At 41.5% G+C, this 21,145-nt stretch overlaps 1 protein-coding gene across 3 annotated transcripts in view; it reads right to left on the bottom strand.

The window, feature by feature from the left end:
- GCN2 (protein kinase family protein) overlaps positions 1–21,145 on the bottom strand; it is a 444,532-nt gene that overhangs the window by 145,960 nt on the left and 277,427 nt on the right. For all 3 annotated transcript variants that reach the window (XM_089405809.1, XM_089405808.1, XM_089405810.1), the window contains 2 exons: positions 4,447–4,720; positions 4,188–4,281 (listed from right to left, as the gene is read on the bottom strand). In XM_089405809.1, coding sequence (XP_089261935.1) covers positions 4,188–4,281; positions 4,447–4,720 — 368 coding nt within the window. The remainder of the gene's footprint in view (positions 1–4,187; positions 4,282–4,446; positions 4,721–21,145) is intronic.

Genomic DNA, 21,145 nt, shown 5'->3' with positions numbered 1-21,145 from the left:
AGGAGGAGGACATCAGATTCCAGATTGAGATGGGGAACAAGTCCAAGTGCAATCCAGTTGGGAGAGGCACTGTTCTATTTCAGAGGGAGTCTGGCAAGTTGATTCCCTTCCACGATGTGTTGCATGTGCCAAGAATGGGGATGAATTTGATTTCCATTTCTATCCTATAAGACAATGGTTACAATGTATTGTTTAGAGGACAGTAGGTGTTGATAAAACACTCAGAGTGGAAGTCAACCATAGTTATTAGAGTCAGGAGATGCGGAATTTACAGGTTGCAGTTGGATACTCCAAAGGCACTAGTGATTAGAAGTTTGCACTCATAGCTTGCCTGACTAGCTCGACCTCGTAGGTGTCTACTATATACACAGTAGGGCGTTATTTCATACAACAAGAGTTAGGGAGTACTTCTCCAGGTATAAGGAGGAGGACATCAGATTCCAAATTGAGATGGGGAACAATTCCAAGTGCAATCCAGTTGGGAAAGGCACTGTTCTATTTCAGAGGGAGTCTGGCAAGTTGATTCCCATCCACGATGTGTTGCATGTGCCAAGAATGGGGATGAATTTGATTTCCATTTCTATCCTATAAGACAATGGTTACAATGTACTCTTTAGAGGACAATAGGTATTGATAAAACACCCAAAGTGGAAGTCACCCATAGTTCTTAGAGTCAGGAGATGGGGAATTTACAAGTTGCAGTTGGATACTCCAAAGGCACTAGTGATTAGCAGTGATACGAGAGATCAGGGAGAGCCATGGCTTAAGAGGATGGGCTATATTGAACACAAGACACTTAGATTGCTCCAGGAGATAGCGATAGGTGTTCCAAAGGTGAGCACAGAGCATGATGATGTGTGTAGAGGATCTGTGTAGGGGAAGTTCACCACTCTAGATCCAAAGGTGTTCTTAACTTAGTTCATTCTGATATATGTGGTCCGAAGTCAACAAAGTCTCTCAGAGGGTACGAATACTTCATTACCTTAATTAATGATTTCTCCAGGAAGACTTGGATATAGTTCTTGAAGACCAAGGATGAGGCCTTCAATTGTTTCCAAAAGTTCAAATCTCTTGTAGAGAATTCAACAAGTAGGAAGGCGGAGATTCTTCAGTTAGATAACAAAGGCAAGTACACTGGAAAATATTTCAAGGCATTCTATACCAGGGAGAGGATCAAGAGAGAGTGGACGATTCCTTACAACTAACAGCAAAATGAGGTTTCTGAGATGAAGAATCGTTTAATATCAAAGGCATCTAGGGCCATGTTTTATGACTAGGAGATACCACGTTACTTATGGGGAAAGGTATGTGGTACAGCATTATATACTCAAAACAGGGTCCCACATAAGGCATTTGGAAAGATGACATTGGAGGAAGTGTTTATAGGGAAGAAGCAAGATGTCGGCCACTTCAAGATATTTGGCAGCATAGCATATTGCACATTCTAGGGGATACACATTCGAAGTTGGATAAGATTTTATAGAGGGGTACCTTGTTGGGTAAAGTGAGACTTCTAAGGCATATTGAATATTCATTCCAAGGGTTAGGAGGATTATTATCAAGAGAGATATCAAATTATGGAGGACAAGGCATATCAAAGGTCGAAAGACTTGCCAGAAGTAGTTGATTAGAGTGAGCAGCTAGCAGAAGCTCCAAGGGTAGAACAGCATGTTCAAAGACAAGACAGTATGAGTGTGGTTACTAGTATGAGCATAGGCTCAAGTATAGGGGTTCTTAACAGTTAACAGAGATTGGAGCAGCAAATGCATTAGATTCAGGAGATGCATCAGGAGGATGTGGAAGTTCAGATTCCACCCTCTATATTTGGTAGGAGGAACCGAGAGGTTCAACACACACTTAGGGATGCTCAGGAGTTTGTAGGGGCTCCTAGGACGAGTAGGAGAGAACGGAGATAACCAGACAAGTACAATGGCTACACGGAATTAGTGGATCAAATCGTGGATAGCGAGACTTCTAACTATCAGGAGGTCACAGAGAAGCAAGTGTGGTGGGATGCAATGATTGAGCAGTACACCTTGATCATGCAGAATGATGTTTGGGAGGTGGCTCCAAGACTAACAAACAGGGCAATGGTTGGATCACACTGGATCTTCAAGATCAAACAAGGTGTAGATGGTAGCATCAGGAAATACCAGGCGAGGATTGTGGCGAAGGGGTTTTCTCAGAAGGAGGGAATAGACTATGAGGAGAAATTCACTCTTGTAACGAAGTATACTTCCATCATGACCATGATCTCACTAGCAGCACAGATGGGATGGCAAATCCATCAGATGGATGTCAAGATGACATTCCTTAACGAAGAGTTGAAAGAAGAAGTGTACATCGAAAAATCGGAAGGTTTTGTGGCACACAACAGTGAGACCCACTGATCGAGGAGGATATTGATGGCCACCCGCCTATTCCGCCTAGACCTCCAGTCTGTTTCATCAATTTCCTTGATTATAGCAGCATTTACTATTTTTAGAAATTTTTGGGGCCCTCAACTTCCAGAGTTGTTTTGACCCCTAAACAGCTTTTTTTGAGGTCTGTCGCATGCCTGTAGCCATAAGCAGGGACATACCGTCAATCCTATAGTACTCAGAGAGATCTTTCTACTAAGGTATCATACGTGCCAAACGGAGATCATATGACCAAGTTACGACACCAGGAAATTGGCTGGCCAACTAACCCCAACAAGGAACACAAACTCTTGGTGTTACATCTCCTAGGGTTAGGATTTTGGCTGTTTAGGGTTTCCCTTTGTTGTTCAATAATAAAAAGGCCCTTGAACCTCATTGTAACACATTTCAGAGGCATTTAACCGCCACATCTCTTCTCAGAGATAACTTGATAAGCTACCATCACCCGAGCTAGTTTATTTCCATTCTGTAAGCATATTTCAATTCTTTGATGTTAATGAAATGATGTTTTATTTCTGACGCATCTCTATGTTTATGTTTATATCTGTGTTTTGTTGTATTCCTACATAAGTCGGGATTAATGGTATCAGAGCAGTCTGCTCTTTCTTTGTTTTTCTTTGCATGTCCCCAACGAGGTCAAGGTATAAGGAGTTAGGACTTGAACTAGTTGAACCTTTGCAAGACCAGCCTCGCAAACCCCAACGGCCTCCCATGGTAGAAGAAAAAAGACGAAGGAAAAGGAGATCCTTTCAAAATATTGTTCGAAGAAGCCCTCGGGCAACAAAGGAACGCGATGATGGACAACTTTGCCCAGATCCTTCGGCGGCTACCCACGAGCAACGCATCTTCATCCAGCAGCGACTTTGGAGGCGCCATTCCCTTTAAGGTGCAAGTCAACTTTGATATTTCCATATTTGAAGGCCAAATAGATGTTGATGCCATAGATACATTGTTAAATTTGTTGGAAGGATATTTTTCGGTTCACGACTTTTCCAATCGAGAAAATATTAGTTTCGCACTTCTCAAAGTCGCCCGCCCATGTCAATGACTAGTGGGAAACCTATTGTGAACAGAAGGACGAGAGAGAACCTTCACTGTTTTCAGTCGCACCCACTTGGAATTCTTTCCGACACGCCATCAAGGAACAATATTACCCTGTTGAGAGCTATAAAGATACATACAAAACTGTGAATCTGATTTTCGGATCTGCGGTTCCGCTTCAAGATTCCCAAGCATCCGTATGGGACGCGATTCCGACCTTGGATCCTTGGGGGGGGGGGGTGGCACAATCATGCAACACTTTAACGGAGCAACATGTGCTCAGGAATCAGATGATGGCCATATGAATGACATAGAGCTCATGCTAGGCTTTTGCCCACGTGCTAATTTTTATGTCCCTGGCCATCTTTTGCATTTTAGGGGCTGCTGGTTCCTGCAATGAAAACCAAGACATCCCGAGCTTTTAAATTATACACAATAAGATGAAGGAATAAACACTCGCAAAAAATTTCAAATGTAACATTGTTTTTACCATCCATCGAATAAAACTAGGATACACTATTCACCTCGTTTCCAACTCCTCGATATTTAATCATAGTTACACACATCTTCCTATGTCCACTGATTTGACATACTTGTAACCCAAAAGCGGCACCTTCATTAGCCAATGCATGCTATTAGTACAAGCTAAGAAGCTAATACTAATTTATCCCGTGTCATAGAGCAAGACACTGAGGAGAAAATCATTTTCAACAGAATGAGACAGACCTGATTAGCAGCAATCCAACAGGCAAATGGAAGTCGTAGTTCATGACAAAGCTCAAGCATATCCCCATTCGAGCTCAACAACTTGACAGCACGACTCCACAAGAAAAGGATTCAAAATGTCAGTGTAAGAAGCAGCATGCTAGGATTGCATGTTAAGAAGACTCGCATACTAAAATACAAAACAAATGATACTTCAACTGAAAGCATTATTGTTATAGAACTTCATATAACATATACATTAAGGTTATATATTAAAAACCTGTTGAATCTGGGGTTGTCAACAACTCGCAAGCATTTGCTTTCAAATCTATGTGCTCCATGTCGTGTGAAGACTTCCTTGGTGAGTTCAACTATGTAATCTTGATACTCTGGTTCTGCAGTATATATATAATCAAGCCCATCTTCCTTTACTTTCCCTTGTCCACTTTGATGATGCTGAGCTTTCATAAGAACTCGTTCCTCATCAAATATAGTTGATATAACCTGGTCAAAGACATATGTGTCCTCTGAAGTCTGTATTGTTCGTAGAACATCTAAAAGACACAATAAAAAAGAAATTATAGGTTATAACAAAACTAGCTAATGCTTTAGAAAATCTTAAATAGATTTGAACTTATCTAACCAGGAGTAAGGCAAGCAAACTATGCCTTAAGATCAAGACTCTTTACAGGTACTAAGAAACGTTCACCAAGAATCAAGAATAGTTGGAGCATGCTACACTACAACAACCACACAAAAATAATAAATTAAAAGCATTCCAAGTTCCAACCATAAATATCTTACCTTGCTAGTAAGCAAAACATTGAGGATTCTTAACTCTTCATAAATAATGATTTATGGGACAATATAAGCTCTCTATAGCATCCAAAATTGCAATGAGATTATCAAAAATATGATCACACTCATGATATCACATTTTCTGTTAGTATAAGCAACATTTTTCCCAAAAAAAGGAAAAAAGCAGAGATTCTGAGACCCGCAAAGACATGACAAGTTTCAGTACATACGGCATATTATGCAATATCCATGCAATAATAAAAATAATATGTAGTGAGTGTTCATGCCTATTAAAAAAACAAATAATAATTACCAAGTGTTAAAAACAAAACCCACAAAGAAATGAGACGTGTTTGTTTATTTTGTTGATGGGATCAGCCCCTCCTGGGCATGACAAAGAATGGCTTAAACATTTCAATACTTGAATGATTTAAGAGCCCAAAGAAAAAAGGGTTGAAATCGGAATATTGGATTTTAAAACCACAGAATTTCATAAAAATTTTGAACCAGTAAGATGCCCAGTGAGCAATAATTAGACCAGAGCCATAAACCATGAATGCCATGAGCATTGTTTTGACAAGGCATACAAGTCTAGCGCTGTAAAGACTGTTAAATTTTATATATTAAAACTTAGGATCTTTACTTGAATGAGCAAGTAAATAAAAGATGTGACTTAAAATTCTTAACTTGCTCAGAAAATTTTAAATGAGGAAAGAAATTAGATTGGCTTGGAAAAAGTTGATGATACATTTACCATTGTGCATTGGATTCTTTATTTTTCTTTTCCCATAATGGTTCTTGAAATAAGAGCATCAATCTAAAACCATAAAAATCCTAACTCAATGTGGAGGTTAAATCTAAGTCTACAAAAGATAACCAGACCAAAGTTGAAAGAAATTTTTAAATAAACAATGAAATAGAAAGATAAAATGCAATGATAGTTCTCTTAAATATTTCATTAATTTGTTTAACAAACAATAAAAAAATGCAAGAAATAAGCATGGGTTATACCTCTTTGGCTATTTTCCCCTCTGTGATGACACTCATCACTTAAAGTTTAGAACTTATGTTATTTCCATTAAATGTTAATGTTTGTAGCAGCAGACAGGTACTTTTGCATAGGCTGAGTGTGAAGGGCCAAGTGTGAAGCATGCAAGAGTTGTCCAAGACCTTCTTAGGAACTTGGTCATGTTGAGAAAGTGTCTATTATGATCCTTTTCCTTTGTCTAACAAAAGAAAAGAACACTGATTAATTAATTGATTAATGTTGGCTATTGGGCTACGAGTGTTTAAAGAAAACTGAATTATTCACTTTAGTGACTTAGATCTAATCTCAACCATTGATCTCAAGTTGGTTAGGATTTAATCCTAGCCATCTATCACTTTGGAGATTAGGGTTTGAGATATAGCACAATCACGAATTATAAAAGACAGCCTAAGGGAAGGAGGACGCAATACAAGTGGAGAGTGATTTGCAGTTTTGAGAGAGAGATCTTCTCCAGTGAAAGACTCAGGGCTGAAGAGATGGAAAAATTGCAGCAAAAAATTACAGAGGGAAACTTAGTGGAGGCAAGGAAGGCTGCACTAAATATTTGAGAACAGATTCTTATGAAGCCGCATGTGTGGAATGAGAGAATACACTGAGACTGTGCGCGTGAGGAAAGGGGCTTGATGAGGAACAGCAAATGTGAGGAATATCTGCAGAAAGGATGCACGAGAGAGGACGATGTAATATTCCTAAGGGAAAATTTCCAGTGATAACAAAGACATGCAATAGTTTCAAAACAAAAATTTGTTCAGCAAATAGACATATAACAGAAATTTCTCCTCAAACACCAAACTGGCCAATTTTCACTAAGTATAATGGCTGAAGTACAATAGAAGATGGAAGAGGTGCACTTGGGCTTGCACAAGGCAAGCTACAAGCCTCAGGTGATCAATACAAAAATGCCCAACTGTTGTAGAAGTGCTGCTCTCCAGAAAATTGCATTGGCCCTATGTTTCTACACTGCTGGCTGACTTCAGGCCCTGATTTACCCCCTCAAAACTGCCCAGAAAATTATGTAAAATTAGGAGTGTACTCCTTGCCAAAAACCCAGAAAAACCCAGAAAGGGTTTTCCCTAGTTTTGACCCTCCAAATTCGGCCTCCTAGAGCTTGGCCTTCCTCCAAACCAGAAATCTGCACCTATAGCTGGAACTATTGTTTCTTGCTCCCAAAATGCTAGGAAACCCCTCCAAGTAAGCCTCCCATCAAAATCCCAGCAACCCAACTCCTCAATCCTCCGGACAAGGCTCCCTCTAAACAACCCACACCAAAGACTGCGCAGTCCTGTAGGAGATGACGCAATCCCTTGAGCCCAGAATTTCGACCTAAGTGTTAGGCTTCTCCTCCTGCTGAAATATCACTCCTTTGTGTTGGAAATTGGACAAGGATTAATCTAGCAACACTTCTCACCCAATTCCCGACACCTCTACTCCACCAAAACAGCGTGGCTTCCTCTACTGCATCCCTATTGAACCAAGGCAATGTAAATCTCTGTGGGATTTATCTCTCTTTATCTCCAAATGAAAAGGAAGACCTTCCTAGGGTGGCACTCAAGGTCCACCGAAGAAAGGGTGAGCTTCACTCCTTGGGAAGCTCTTGTGCTAAGCAGCACGTTGTAGCTCAGCTGAACAGCCAAAGCAACAATGAATTCTCAAATTATCAAAAGGCCCCAAATGTTGCTCCTCTTCTCCTATTTATGCTTGCTTGCCTTGAGTCTCATGTGGGTCCCATCTTTAATTTCAACCCCCACTTAGGAAAATCGAATTGCCTTCCAAGGGGTGTGTATTATTTGTGGGTGAGTGGCCCCCACATTCCACTAAGATGCACATCGACCCTTTTTTCCTAAGTTTCTTCACCAAAATTTGCATTAAGCCAAAAATGACAAAATTGTTCCCCTCACCTTAGGAAAAATAATTAGGAAGGGACATTACAGTCCTCCCCTCCCGGATGTTGCTTGTCCCCAAGCAACTGCAAAACTGGATGCTACAAAATCTGTTCACTCTCCCATGTGGCATCCTCCTCTGGCAAATCCTTCCATTTGACCAAGTGCTCCCTGATCACCCTATTCCTCAACCTCCTCTCCCGGGTCTCCAATATGAACTCAGGTGTCAAAACCAAGTGTCCCTCATCATCCAAGGGAGGCATCTTAGTTGTTGTTGTAACATGCTTCCCAACGCCTTTTTCAGGCATGATGTTGATTTTTGGTAGCATCGGATGTGCTCTAGCCTTGAAATTTGGAGGAGAGGCTAAGGCACATGAGATCTCCAAGACCCAAAAATCGTTTTGGAAAATTCCATTCAAATGAGAAGTTATTAAAATAATTAATATTTTTAATGGATTCCTAAGTCTAAACATAGGAAAATAAAAATATTAATGGGTATTAATGAAGATAAGGATAGAAGCTTCTAAGAGACGAGGATCAAGTCTGTTTTAATCTTAGCCGTTGATTAGGGACTTAATCTTGGCCGTTGATTCATCAACAGGAAAAGTATAAGAGAAGACTTGAGAGTCATTTGGAGATACACCAGTAGATACTCAGTATCTCAAGAAAATTTGATTCTCAAGGAAGAGGAGATTGATTTCAGAGGGACTTGCAAGGTGGAGGAAGAAGAGGGCTTCAGTAGCAAGCAGTGATCGAGAAGGAGGTGACGCAGGGGCAGTGGAAGACAATGCAAAAAGAGAGACGCAGAACCTATGCAGGCTAACGCAAAGGGATGCAAAGCCACGTTGGGTCAATCAGAGTGACGCAGGGGTGATGCAAAAGTGGGAGCAGGGTCTCCAAAGTGTCAGATGGTCTCAGAGGGAAAGTCTTAGGTGTTTTCTTTCAGTTTCTCTATAAAATCATTCCTTGTAAAAGCAATTGTTGCTGAAGATTAATAAAGCCCTCATCTGTTGCACCAGTTTTCCCGCATTGGGTTTTTCCAGGGACAATTGTCCAAAAAAAATTGTGTCGATGTGATTAATTCTTGTGCATGTATTTTTTCTCTAGGTGATTATGTGATAACTGCAGTAGAATTTATTTTAATATTTGCTAAAGGAATTTTGTAAATAACTTATTAAGAATAATAAGTAGGTGAAATAAATCAGTTGCTGCAGTAATAGAATTTCAGTTTAGAAATTTTCACATGGTATCAGAGAAGAGATTTAACAACATGAAAGGAAAATCGATTATGGGTCAAGAGCATGATGCAGAAGCATCCACTCACGGGGACTCGCGCAGATTTCCTGAAGAATGCACAAGGGACGAATATTCGATGTTAGCTTCCAGATTGGAAGAAGAAGTTGCTTTCCTTGCAAGCTCTGCCTCCTTGGAGGTTTGGTATACAGACAGTGGAGCTTCCTGGCATATGACAGGAATCCGAGAGTGCTTTTCAGATTATCAGGAAGAAAGAATGAATTTTTAGATCACCATGGGGAATAAAGCAAAGTGTACTCTAGTAGGAAGAGGCACCATAGTTTTTCAAACTGAAGCAGGAAAGTGACTTCGGGCAACCAATGTGTTGCATGCATTGGGATTGGGGATGAACTTACTCTACGTGTCTCAACTTCAGAACAAGGGTTATGACGTTTTTTTCATTAAGGAGAAAGTATATGTCAAACACCCAAGTTGGAAAAAGAAGGCTCAGATTGGAATCAGAAGTAACAAGTTGTGCAAATTATAGCTAGAATAACCAATGGCAGTGATAGGCAATAATGGAGACAAAGACTTGAATGAGCTATGGCACAGGAGGATGGGACACTTACACCATGGGGCTCTGAGAATTCTCAAGAAAACCATATCAGGAGTTCCAAAACTAAGTACTGAACAGGATGATGTATGCAGAGGGTGCGCTCTGGGCAAGTATGCCAAAGTCGTGTTTTCCAGAAGTAACAATAGGGTGAAGAGTGTGCTAGGATTGATACACTCAGACCTCTGTGGACAGATGTCCACAAAAGCTCTTAGTGGTGCCGAATACTTCGCCACCTTCATCGATGACCATTCTAGGAAGACTTGGATCTAATTTCTGAAAACCAAGGATGAGGTCTTCGGTCGATTCAAAGAGTTCAAGGCTCTAGTGGAGAATCTGATAAAAAAGAAGATAAAAGTGTTGCGCTCAGACAATGGTGGAGAGTATGTTGACAAGAACTTCACCGATTTTTGCGCTAAGGCATAAGAAGAGAGTGGACAGCTCCCTACAATCCAGAGCATAATGGAGTGGCAGAAAGGAAAAATAGGACTATTGTGGAAGAAGCTAGTGCAATGTTGTATGATCAAGATATGCCTAAATTCCTGTGGGCAGAAGCATGCAACACGACAGTTTATGTCTAGAACAAGACTCCTCATAGGGCATTGGGCAAAATCACTCTAGAGAAGGTCTTCACTAGGAAGACACCTGAAGTCAGTCATTTCAGGATATTTGGGAGTTTGGCATATTGCCATATACCCGAAGAGAAGAGAAAGAAATTAGATCAAACTGCTGAGAAAGGATATCTTGTGGGATATAGCGAGAATGTTAAGGCATATAGAATCTATCTTCCAGGGAGTAGGAAGGTAGTGGTTTAGCCAAATGTAAAGTTCATGGAGGATATGGCTTTCAGAAAATCCCAAGAAATGTTGTTAAGTTATGGTATGTTCTATGCTTATAACAGTTTACTTCTTTTTCTTATTATATTCCACCGATTAGCAATCACATGTACATAAAGTAAAGTGTAGATAGAACATTAAACGATCAACAGAAAACAAGCCAAGACAAGAGACACAAGATGTGGCGGCTAGCCAGGGACAAACCCCACAATGTGTGGGGAAACCCTTAGATCAAATCTTCTTTTATCTTCAATAATTCAGCAGAGAGAAATAGTACAATAAATATGATTCATATCAGCAGTAGCAAACCCTAGATCAGTAGCATCAACATTAGCGACTTCATTATCAAACTAGGGCAGACCATATCTCACAAACCGACAGTCGGATTGACTTCATTCCACCACCAAAAGTTTCGGCTTCCAGAGGAGGTTCAGATGAACCTACAGCGCAGTTCAGATGAGGAGATCTTCTAGGCCACGCAAGTCAATCTTTACTTCTGCAGTTGCAGCTTCAGTTTCAGCAGTTTCCGGCTTCAAACTAGGGCAGTCGATATCTTGCAAACCGTTCGTCGGATTGACTTCATTCCACCACCAAAAGTTGCGGCTTTCAAAGGAGGTTCAGATGAACCTACAACGCAGTTCCAAAGAGGAGATCTTCTAGGCCACGCAAGTCAATCTTTATTTCTGCAGTTGCAGCTTCAAATTCAACAGCTTCCGGCTTCACATGTGTGAGAGAGAGAGACCCATTTCAGCGCAGTAGAGAAGAGACTCATATCTGCGCAGTAGAGAGAGAGAGATGCGATGGGATGAGTGAGTCCAAATGAGGAAAAGTCCTCTTATATTTATACACAACGTTGATGGGTGAATAGATGCGACTGTTGGGCTTCTGAGCCTACATGAGTTGTAGGTCGGCTTGATAATAATTCCATAATCAAAATAAATTCATATCTCCATGAATACTTATCGGAATCGAATGATCTTTATATCAATCCCACACCTCTCGACGAGAGGAATCTAATAAAAATATTATTAGCCATGAATAAGATGACCCACATGAAGTTTTGCCCTGGTTGCCAATTTTAACACTCCCTCTCAACCATGGAGAACTTCATCTGCAATCTGTCTATCGGTCGTTACTATTCATCCATCAAATGCACTGCCTTGTACAGCCTGACCCTTGCCCTGCTCTGCTCTATTTTGCCTGTTCTGCTTTGTCTTGTTCTGCCCTGCACTGATCTGTATTGTTTTGTTCTGTTCTACTCTGCTCTTGCATTGTTTTGTTCTACTCTGCTTTTGTCCGAATTATGAAGAAGAAGAAATGATCGAGGATGTATCATACTGACTCAAAGTCAGTCTCAGAGTATGTACCACTGGTCCCAGACCAGTCTCAACCAACCCAAAGTCAGCGTCATAGTGAGTACAACTCCAATGGTCCTAGACCAATATCATCCTCCACTGACTCAAAGTCAGTCTCAGAGTATGTACCATTGATCCCAGGCCAGTCTCAACCGACCCGAAGTCAGCGTCATAGTATGGTACAACTCCTACCACTGGTCCCAAACCAGTATCATTGATCCCAGATCAATGGAGGTCATCCTAGCATAGGGAGTACGGTAGTTACAACGATGCGTCCATCGGTACTACTATGGTCCCTAACTTCATTTCCCTGCTCATTGATCAGATGAGAGGCACTTCCCATGAGTCCCAGACTGCATGGGTAGGATGCCTCGACAGGAGAACTAATCAATCCTGTCCTCACAGGAGAACACATCAATCCTGCTACAATTGCCATGGAGAACACATCAATCCAGGCTTGCATGGAGAACACATCAATCCAGGCCTCACAGGAGAACACATCAATCCTGCTACACAGGAGAGCGAATCATCCTGTTCCACAAGAGAGCGAATCATCTTGTTCCAGTGCGCACCACCAGGGGAGGGTGAGTCACCCTGTGGTCGTATGTTGCTCCAGTAAGAACCGCAAGCCCTCAGAGCTCCCAAAGCTCAATGTATGCAACATGCAGGACCCTTGTACAAGGGTTTCTTGACGACTCCAAGTCGTTTGGGAAAATCACAGATTAGATCTTTCCTCGGGGCTTTTACAAGGTGTATCGACCTGTACATCATCTTAATGCGATGGAGCCTCCTTGCTCATCGTCTTACCATATCCCAGATGATGTCTATCTGCTAGAGCAATCGACGAATACGGGATTCCTCAATAATCGAATCCCACCTCTGGTTGTTACAGAGAATCACAGTGGTATGTGTTCAAACAGCTCACTGAAGAGCTTCCCCAACCAGGTAGGTTCATACGAGATCATACTCGTAGATATGTATATGGTCTCAGCGGTGCTTATGGCAACCGACTTCTGCTTCCTGCTCATCCATTATATCGAAGCAGAACCCAAGGAGAAACAACACCCGGAAGTGCTCTTACGGTCCTCCACATTGCCTGCCCAGTCAGCATCTGTGTATCCAAATAGTCTCACATCTCTGGCAATGTATCTTAACCCATAAGTGATAGTGCCACGAAGATATCTCAGCATATTCTTGGCACCAATCCAGTGTATGTGGTGGGGTTCAACCATATGCTGGCTCAACATGTTGACTGCAAGGCATATATCTGGACAGGAGTTCACTAAGAACATTAATGCTCCGACGAGTTGCCGATACTCGGTAGCATTTCATAAAACAGGTCCAGCAGCACTACCGCTTAACTTCTTGAAGTCAAGCTCCATCGGAGTAGTTACAGGCTTGCAGTCCACCATTCTGAATCTTTCCAATATCTTCACCACATATTTTCCTTGAGATAGGAAAATTTCTCCTGGCTTTTGCCACACTTCAAGTCCTAGGAAGTAGTGCATCAGTCCTAGGTCTTTCATTTCAAATTCAGAGGCCAGCTCCCTCTTACATTTGTGAATGAGAGGGTCTGCACCTGTTAGAAAGAGGTCATCCACATACAATACCAGTATGAGAGGCTTGTCATCTTCAACCTTAAAGTAAAGGTTAGGATCGGCTTCACTCCTAGTGAATCCCAGCTTCATCAAGTAGCTATCGATCCTTTCATACCATGCTCGGGGTGCTTGCTTCAGCCCATAGAGAGCTTTCTTCAACCCGCATACATGAGATTTTCGATCATAAATCTCAAATCCTTCGGGTTGCTCCACGTAGACCTCTCCTTCGATCGAGCCATGTAAGAACGCAGTCTTGACATCCATCTGATGTAGGTTCCATCCTTGTGAAGCGACAAGGGCTATGATCGAGCGGATGGTCGTATATCTGGCAACAGGTGCAAATATCACATCATAGTCTATACCTTCCTTCTAGGAGAAACCACAAGCAACAAAATGAGCCTTATACTTTTCCGTACTTCCATCTGCTGCATGCTTTATCTTGTAAAGCCATTTGGAAGTAACAACTGTCTTGTCCTGGGGTCTGGGAACTACTTCCCAGACATCATTCTTCATGATAGACTCATATTCTTCGGTCATAGCATCCTTCCATACTTGATGCTTGATGGCATCTGAGAATGATGAAGGCTTATTTTGTATGATCGTGCTCATGATGGTCAGGTATCCTTGATACCTATTAGGTTTCTTACTTTCACGAAAGGTTCCTCGGGGTGCAGCATGTCCTTCAGGATCATCAAGTAACCCCTTAAGCCATGAAGGCCTCTTCCTAGAAGAGGAAGGCTCATATGAAGGAGGATCAATCGGATCCATGGATTCTTCTACATCAGGCATTGATTCATCATCCTTTTCTTTCGGTTCCCTGGTGTCAGCTTCTTGAGAGCTCCTCAAAGTCGGAAGATTGATCACCTTGCTGAGAGCCATATCTTCATCAAAGGTGACATCATGACTAATTATGACTTCCCTTTGACCGGCTACATAGATTCTATAGCCTTTAGTATTTTCCTCATAGCCCACGAAAATTCCCTTCTTTCCAGATGCAACCAATTTATTTCTTTTATCTTTCGGCACATGAAAATATACAGGGCTTCGAAAAACTCTAAAATGAGAAACATCAAGTTTCTTACCGATGAACTTTTCTTCAGGAGTCTTGGAACCCAATGCTTGATGAGGGCATCGATTTTGTACATATACAGCAATGTTTGTAGTTTCAGCCCATAGAAACTTCGGAAGTCTTTGATCATGTAGCATGGCCCAAACAACTTCCACAATCGTGCAGTTCTTCCTTCCCACCACGCCATTCTGCTCAGGAGTACGTGGTGTAGTAGTCTCCCTCTTAATGCCAGCCTCAGATATGCCTGAGTGAACCAACTGTAATATATTGGAGGTCTTGCTTTGGCTTGAGGGGAATGGTCCCCTTTTGAACTTTCCTTCGGCACATCCCGGACATACACCTTCTTTCTCTACTTGGAATTCAGGCATCCTTGTTACCATCTGTCTTACATCGGGTAGAGCTTTGTAATGAAGGTGGGCAAACCTTCGATGCCAAAGTTCGGACTGAAGAGTTGTGTCACAATACATGACACCTAGCGGACTTCCATCGACCTGATATAATGAATCAAAACTAAACCCAAGAGTAAAGGCATCTTTAACATTATTTTTCCATATACATACCTTGCCATTGTTGAAGGTTACCTTGTAGCCTTCGTCTTCCATTGCCGAGATGGACACTAGGTTCTTTTTGAGGTCAGGTGCATTTAATACATCCTGGACTTTCTAGCCTTCTTGAATGGTTGTCCTCTTCCTCAATCCCCAGCTCTCCTCTTACCTTTGTTGTTGAATTTGTCATTCATTTGATTTGCCATCAGAGGAATTTTGATCATCGTCTCGGTGTGAGTCCTTTCTATCACGGTACTCCCTTGCATAGTGACCTGCTTTATCGCAGATGTAACATCGTCCTTTTCTTCCACCCTTAGGTCCAGCCTTTCCTTTTGATTTAGTCCCGGAATTATTTCTTTTCTTAGCATGAGAAGAAAAGGAAGCAGGAGGACCTTTAGGCATGGGCATTTCTTGCTCTTCTTCCCTTGTTTCTTCTTGAATGCATCTAGCCATTAATTCCTCAAAACCAGGAATTACATTATAGTTCAGAAGAGTAATCCTAAACACGTACCATTCGGATGGTAATCCTCCAAGAGTCGTGAGTGCCATTTCCCAGTCTATTGTAGATTTCCTTGGACGTGTCCAGTTCAGAGATGTAGGCCACCAAGTGCTAGTCGATAGAGTCCCGGCTGATCTTCTATTTTGACTTCTTCGGTTTTCCATTTGTTCCATGCAGCAGCGGATGCATTTGACGGAGGCTCAACAATATTGCCTCTTACATGGTCCAACACTCTTGGATCTTCTGGGGTTAGATCGATAGACATCTTCCATCCGTGATAGTCAGCTTTCTCACGGAGCTTGTCTTCGGCAGGAAAGAGTGTGGAGGACCCCATAATTCTTTTAGGATAGCCTTGCCAATCTTCTCTTCAATGATTGCTCTTGCTCTTGCTCGGGCTTTGTCTTCACCTCAGCTCTGTTACCATGTTAAGTTATGGTATGTTCTATGCTTATAACAGTTTACTTCTTTTTCTTATTATATTCCACCGATTAGCAATCACATGTACATAAAGTAAAGTGTAGATAGAACATTAAACGATCGACAGAAAACAAGCCAAGACAAGAGACACAAGATGTGGCGGCTAGCCAGGGACAAACCCCACAATGTGTGGGGAAACCCTTTGATCAAATCTTCTTTAATCTTCAATAATTCAGCAGAGAGAAATAGTACAATAAATCTGATTCATATCAGCAGTAACAAACCCTAGATCAGTAGCATCAGCATTAGCGACTTCATTATCAAACTAGGGTAGACCATATCTCACAAATCGACAGTCGGATTGACTTCATTCCACCACCAAAAGTTTCGGCTTCCAAAGGAGGTTCAGATGAACCTACAGCGCAGTTCAGATGAGGAGATCTTCTAGGCCACGCAAGTCAATCTTTACTTCTGCAGTTGCAGCTTCAGTTTCAGCAGTTTCTGGCTTCAAACTAGGGCAGTCAATATCTTGCAAACCGTTCATCGGATTGACTTCATTCCACCACCAAAAGTTGCGGCTTTCAAAGGAGGTTCAGATGAACCTACAGCGCAGTTCCAAAGAGGAGATCTTCTAGGCCACGCAAGTCAATCTTTACTTCTGCAGTTGCAGCTTCAAATTCAACAGCTTCCGGCTTCACGTGTGAGAGAGAGAGACCCATTTCAGCGCAGTAGAGAAGAGACTCATATCTGCGCAGTAGAGAGAGAGAGATGTGATGAGATGAGTGAGTCCAAATGAGGAAAAGTCCTCTTATATTTATACACAACGTTGATGGGTGAATAAATGCGACTGTTGGGCTTCTGAGCCTACATGAGTTGTAGGTCGGCTTGATAATAATTCCATAATCAAAATAAATTCATGTCTCCATGAATACTTATCAGAATCGAATGATCTTTATATCAATCCTACACCTCTCGACGAGAGGAATCTAATAAAAATATTATCAGCCATGAATAAGATGACCCACATGAAGTTTTGCCCTGGTTGCCAATTTTAACAAATGTCTTCCAAGGAGCAGTCAAAAGACGACCCATTGGTCAGACCACTTCAACCAACGGAAACTAGTACCAAAAATCCTCCTGAAGACAAGGCTTCAGAATAGGAGGAATCTCGGGAAGAAGAGGAGTTGACAGATGTACCTACTACCAGTGGAAGAACGAGTCGGGAACTTTGACAAATTCTACGAGATGCAGAAGACTTCATTGGTGCACCCAGGAATAGTAAACGGGAGCAGAGACAGCCAGGCAGATATCAGGCCTTAGTAACTCAGGTTGGGGAACCTTCTAGTTTTCAAGAGGCTGCTCAGCATCAAGTATGGGTGGATGCTATGGTGTAGCAATACAGCGCTATAATGGTCAATGATGTCTAGGAAGTGGTACCTAGGCCTCATGACAGATCAGTGGTAGGTTCGAGATGGATCTACAACGTCAAATATGTTGCAGACAGCAGTGTGGAGAAATACAAAGCCAGGTTCGTGGCTAAGGGGTATGCTTAGAAGGAAGGAATAGACTACGAAGAAACCTTCGCCCAAGTAGCCAGTTATACTTCTATTAGGACCGTGATATCTCTTACAACGCAGATGGGGTGGGAGATTCATCAGATGGATGTCAAGACGGCATTCTTGAACAGGATAATAGAAGAGGAAGTATACATCGAACAACTGGAAGGTTTTGAAACACATGAGAGGAAATCTCATGTATGCAGATTAAAGAAAGCCTTGTATGGGCTAAAACAGGCACCTAGGGCATGGTACAGTCGAATTGAAGACTACTTGCAGAAGATGGGGTTTGTCAAGAGTGACGCAAGCCCTAATCTCTATTATCTAGTCGAATAGAATGAGCCTCTAATCCTAGTGTTATATGTGGATGATCTCTTCCTGACAGGACCATCCAGGCTCATCAAGATTGCAAGAAGAACCTAGCCACAAAATTCGACATGAAGGATTTGCGACAGATGCATTATTTTTTGGGGTCAGAAGTTTGGCAACAGAAGGGTGAGATCTTCTTGGGACAAGGGAGATATGCTACAGAAATACTAAAAAGATTCAAGATGCAGGACTGTAGACCTATGGCTACTCCAATGATCACAAACTGGAAGAAGATTGACGCGTCAGAAGATAAAGATGTTGATCCCACCTTGTACAAGCAGCGTATAGGGTCCCTGATGTATCTGGTCAATACCAGGCTAGACATTTGTTATGTTGTCAACACCCTGAATCAGTTCAAGGTAGAACCTAAGAGGCTGCCCTGGGCAACAACCAAACATGTTCTCAGGTATATACAAGGAACAGTCGAGCATGGACTATTGTACACCAGAGGCAATGACATCACGCTAAGTGGGTTCACTAACACTGATTGGGTTGGAAGTTCAGTAGATCGGAAAAGTACAACTAGGTATTGTTTCAACATTGGATCAGGAATGACCTCCTAGTGCAGTAGGAAACAAATCTGTGGCTCTGAGCTCAGCTGAAGCAGAATATATGGCAGCTAACACAGCTTCGAGCGAAGCCATATGGCTTAAGAAATTGCTTGTGAATCTATTCAGGAGAAGGATGGAAGCGGCTAGGATCATGTGTGATAATCAGAGTTGCATCAAGCTCTCTGAGTGTTGGCTTGATAGGCCCTAACCCAGGTTCAGCGTTAATTAGCCAAGAAAATCCCTACACTACTGGCCCTTCTCGCATCAATCCGCGGAGCGCGGACTAAAGTCTCACCCAAAGCAGTATGGGGGGATGCAGGAACCAAGTTTCCGTACCCAGAGATGGTAGTGATGTCGTTTTATACCCTAAACCTTCCTTCACATAGGTCGATAACCATTTTAGGGCTTATCGATATACTCCTCTTAGTCATCTTCTAGACCTCTGCGAAAGTCTACGACTGTCCTTCGCGTACCCTACATAGGCGGATCAAACACTTACGCACCTCTATAACTACTCTTACTTCTGTATTTACCCAAATTAGCTTAAGCATCTGATAACTTCAACATGCATTAAGATGATCTTTGCGTAAACAGATATTCTTACTTGCATTCGCGTAACAAAGAAAAACATATGGATTCGCGCATCAATACAGTATTAAAATATAAACCCAATATTCATCATAACATAACCATATGCAATTATAACAGAAGTAAAACAGATCATACACAGATAATTCCAGAATAATTCTCTTTATTGAGTTTCATATCTTCTTTACAAAATCTGACTGCCCTACGCACACAGCTGCAGGGGTTCGTGCACTCAGTTGTGGACTTCTACCCTTAGGCCTCAGTTGTGGACTCAGTTGTGGATCCTAGAATCAGATTCGTTGTTCAAGTGGCGACTCCACTTCTCTCATCTCTTAATTTTCTTGAGCAGAAATCTCTTTCTATCATCCATTTGATCCCTTGTTGTTCATCATGGATTATTCATGTAAGCCATGTCATTTTACTAATAATCTCCATGATCTTCCGAGAGAGGCCATTTCTAAATTATTAAAGTTCTCGGGTGATGATCTGGTCGCTGTTAAACGTCATTTAAACATATTTACTTGTGTAAAGATCTTGTATTGTAGATTTCCTCAATATAATCATGAAGACTTCAAGATGCGTCTATTTGTCCATTCTTTAGAGGGTGATGCCTTGAATTGGTTTAATAATTTTCCTAATGATTTTTTCACTTCTTTACAAGACATTCTCGATGCTTTTAAAGATAGATATGATAGTCCAAACAGCTTGCCTTCTACCTCTAAAACTGTGCAAAAAGAAGAAAGTAATCATATTAAAGGTCAAGCTGTTGAAGAAAGAGTTCAAGATCAAAATGTGTCATCCACCGAAAATATTGTAGATCAAGTTCATGATAGTGAAGAATCAGGGACAAATAATAGTGAAAGGCAAGAACAAAAGCAAGTTATACAAGATCTAATGACGCTGGTAAGAAACATGGAAAGAAATCAAACTAGTCTTGTCAATGATGTTAAAGCTTTAGGCACCCACCTGGAAAAACGTAATAGGGAGTTGGAGGTCACGCAAAATCAGCATGCTAAGGAAATTGAGGCCATGAAAACTAAATATGAAACAGAAATTAGAAGCATGCAAAACAAGATGTCAGTCTTAGAGGAAAATATGGTGACCATGAAAACTGATCATGATAGGTAAATTGACTCTATGACATTCAATCATAACAATCAGTTGGCTGACATGCAAGCGAAGCATAAAGAAGAAATAAATTTCATGCAACATTGCTTGATGGACATAGAGGAAAAGAATGATAAAGTAATAAAACACATGCAAGAACACCATGCCATGCAAATCAGCGCCATAAGGGATGAATGCTCTTGTCAAATGGATGCCATTAGAATACAAGTCCAAAAGATTCAACAATGGTCAGATAATAAGAGAAACCAGGAGCCTTCTCATTTGCCGCAACAGGTCCCATCTTACTATGAGGAGGTCATTAGGTGGATAATTGAAGGTGATCCTGATAAACTAAAAAACGATAAAGATCAGATGCAAGACTCAAAAGGACTTAGCATGCATATCTTACACACTTCATCTGATAGTTTCGAAACAGAAAGTTCCAGATCATTAGTAATTCATCCTGCCAGAAAGAAGAAGCGCAAGAGGAAGAAGATTAGACGAAGATTTGATGCATCAGACGGCCGTGAGCAGCTTGATTTTCGGATAGGAAGGAGTCCTACCATATGCAAAATTGGACATGGCACATCCGACAAGCAACCCACAGATTTGCCTGAAAGCAGGCAAATGCTCAGTATGCACTACATTGAACACATCTGATGCCGTAGGGCATCCTTTTGTATCGTATTTCTAACCCTACTCCTTGTTTTTTCCGCATTTTCGTTTCTGTTTTAGGAATAGATTTACTTTTCATGCTATTAGATAGTTAATAAATGAAAAGCTTTTATCTTTCATGTGCTTAATGTATATGCTGATTTTTTGGGATGGACGCTACTTATTTTTGTGTTGTATGGATGCAGATTCTGGATTCTCACATTCCTGCAAGCAGCAACGTGTCCCCAAGTAGAGCCAGATGT

Source organism: Pinus tabuliformis, chromosome 2_2 (genome assembly GCF_031772625.1).
Source record: "Pinus tabuliformis cultivar Carrire ecotype Pingquan chromosome 2_2, CPIR1, whole genome shotgun sequence".
Classification (NCBI taxonomy): domain Eukaryota; kingdom Viridiplantae; phylum Streptophyta; class Pinopsida; order Pinales; family Pinaceae; genus Pinus; species Pinus tabuliformis.
Note: the sequence above shows the minus strand (reverse complement) of the source record. Positions and strands in the feature narration are given on the sequence as shown.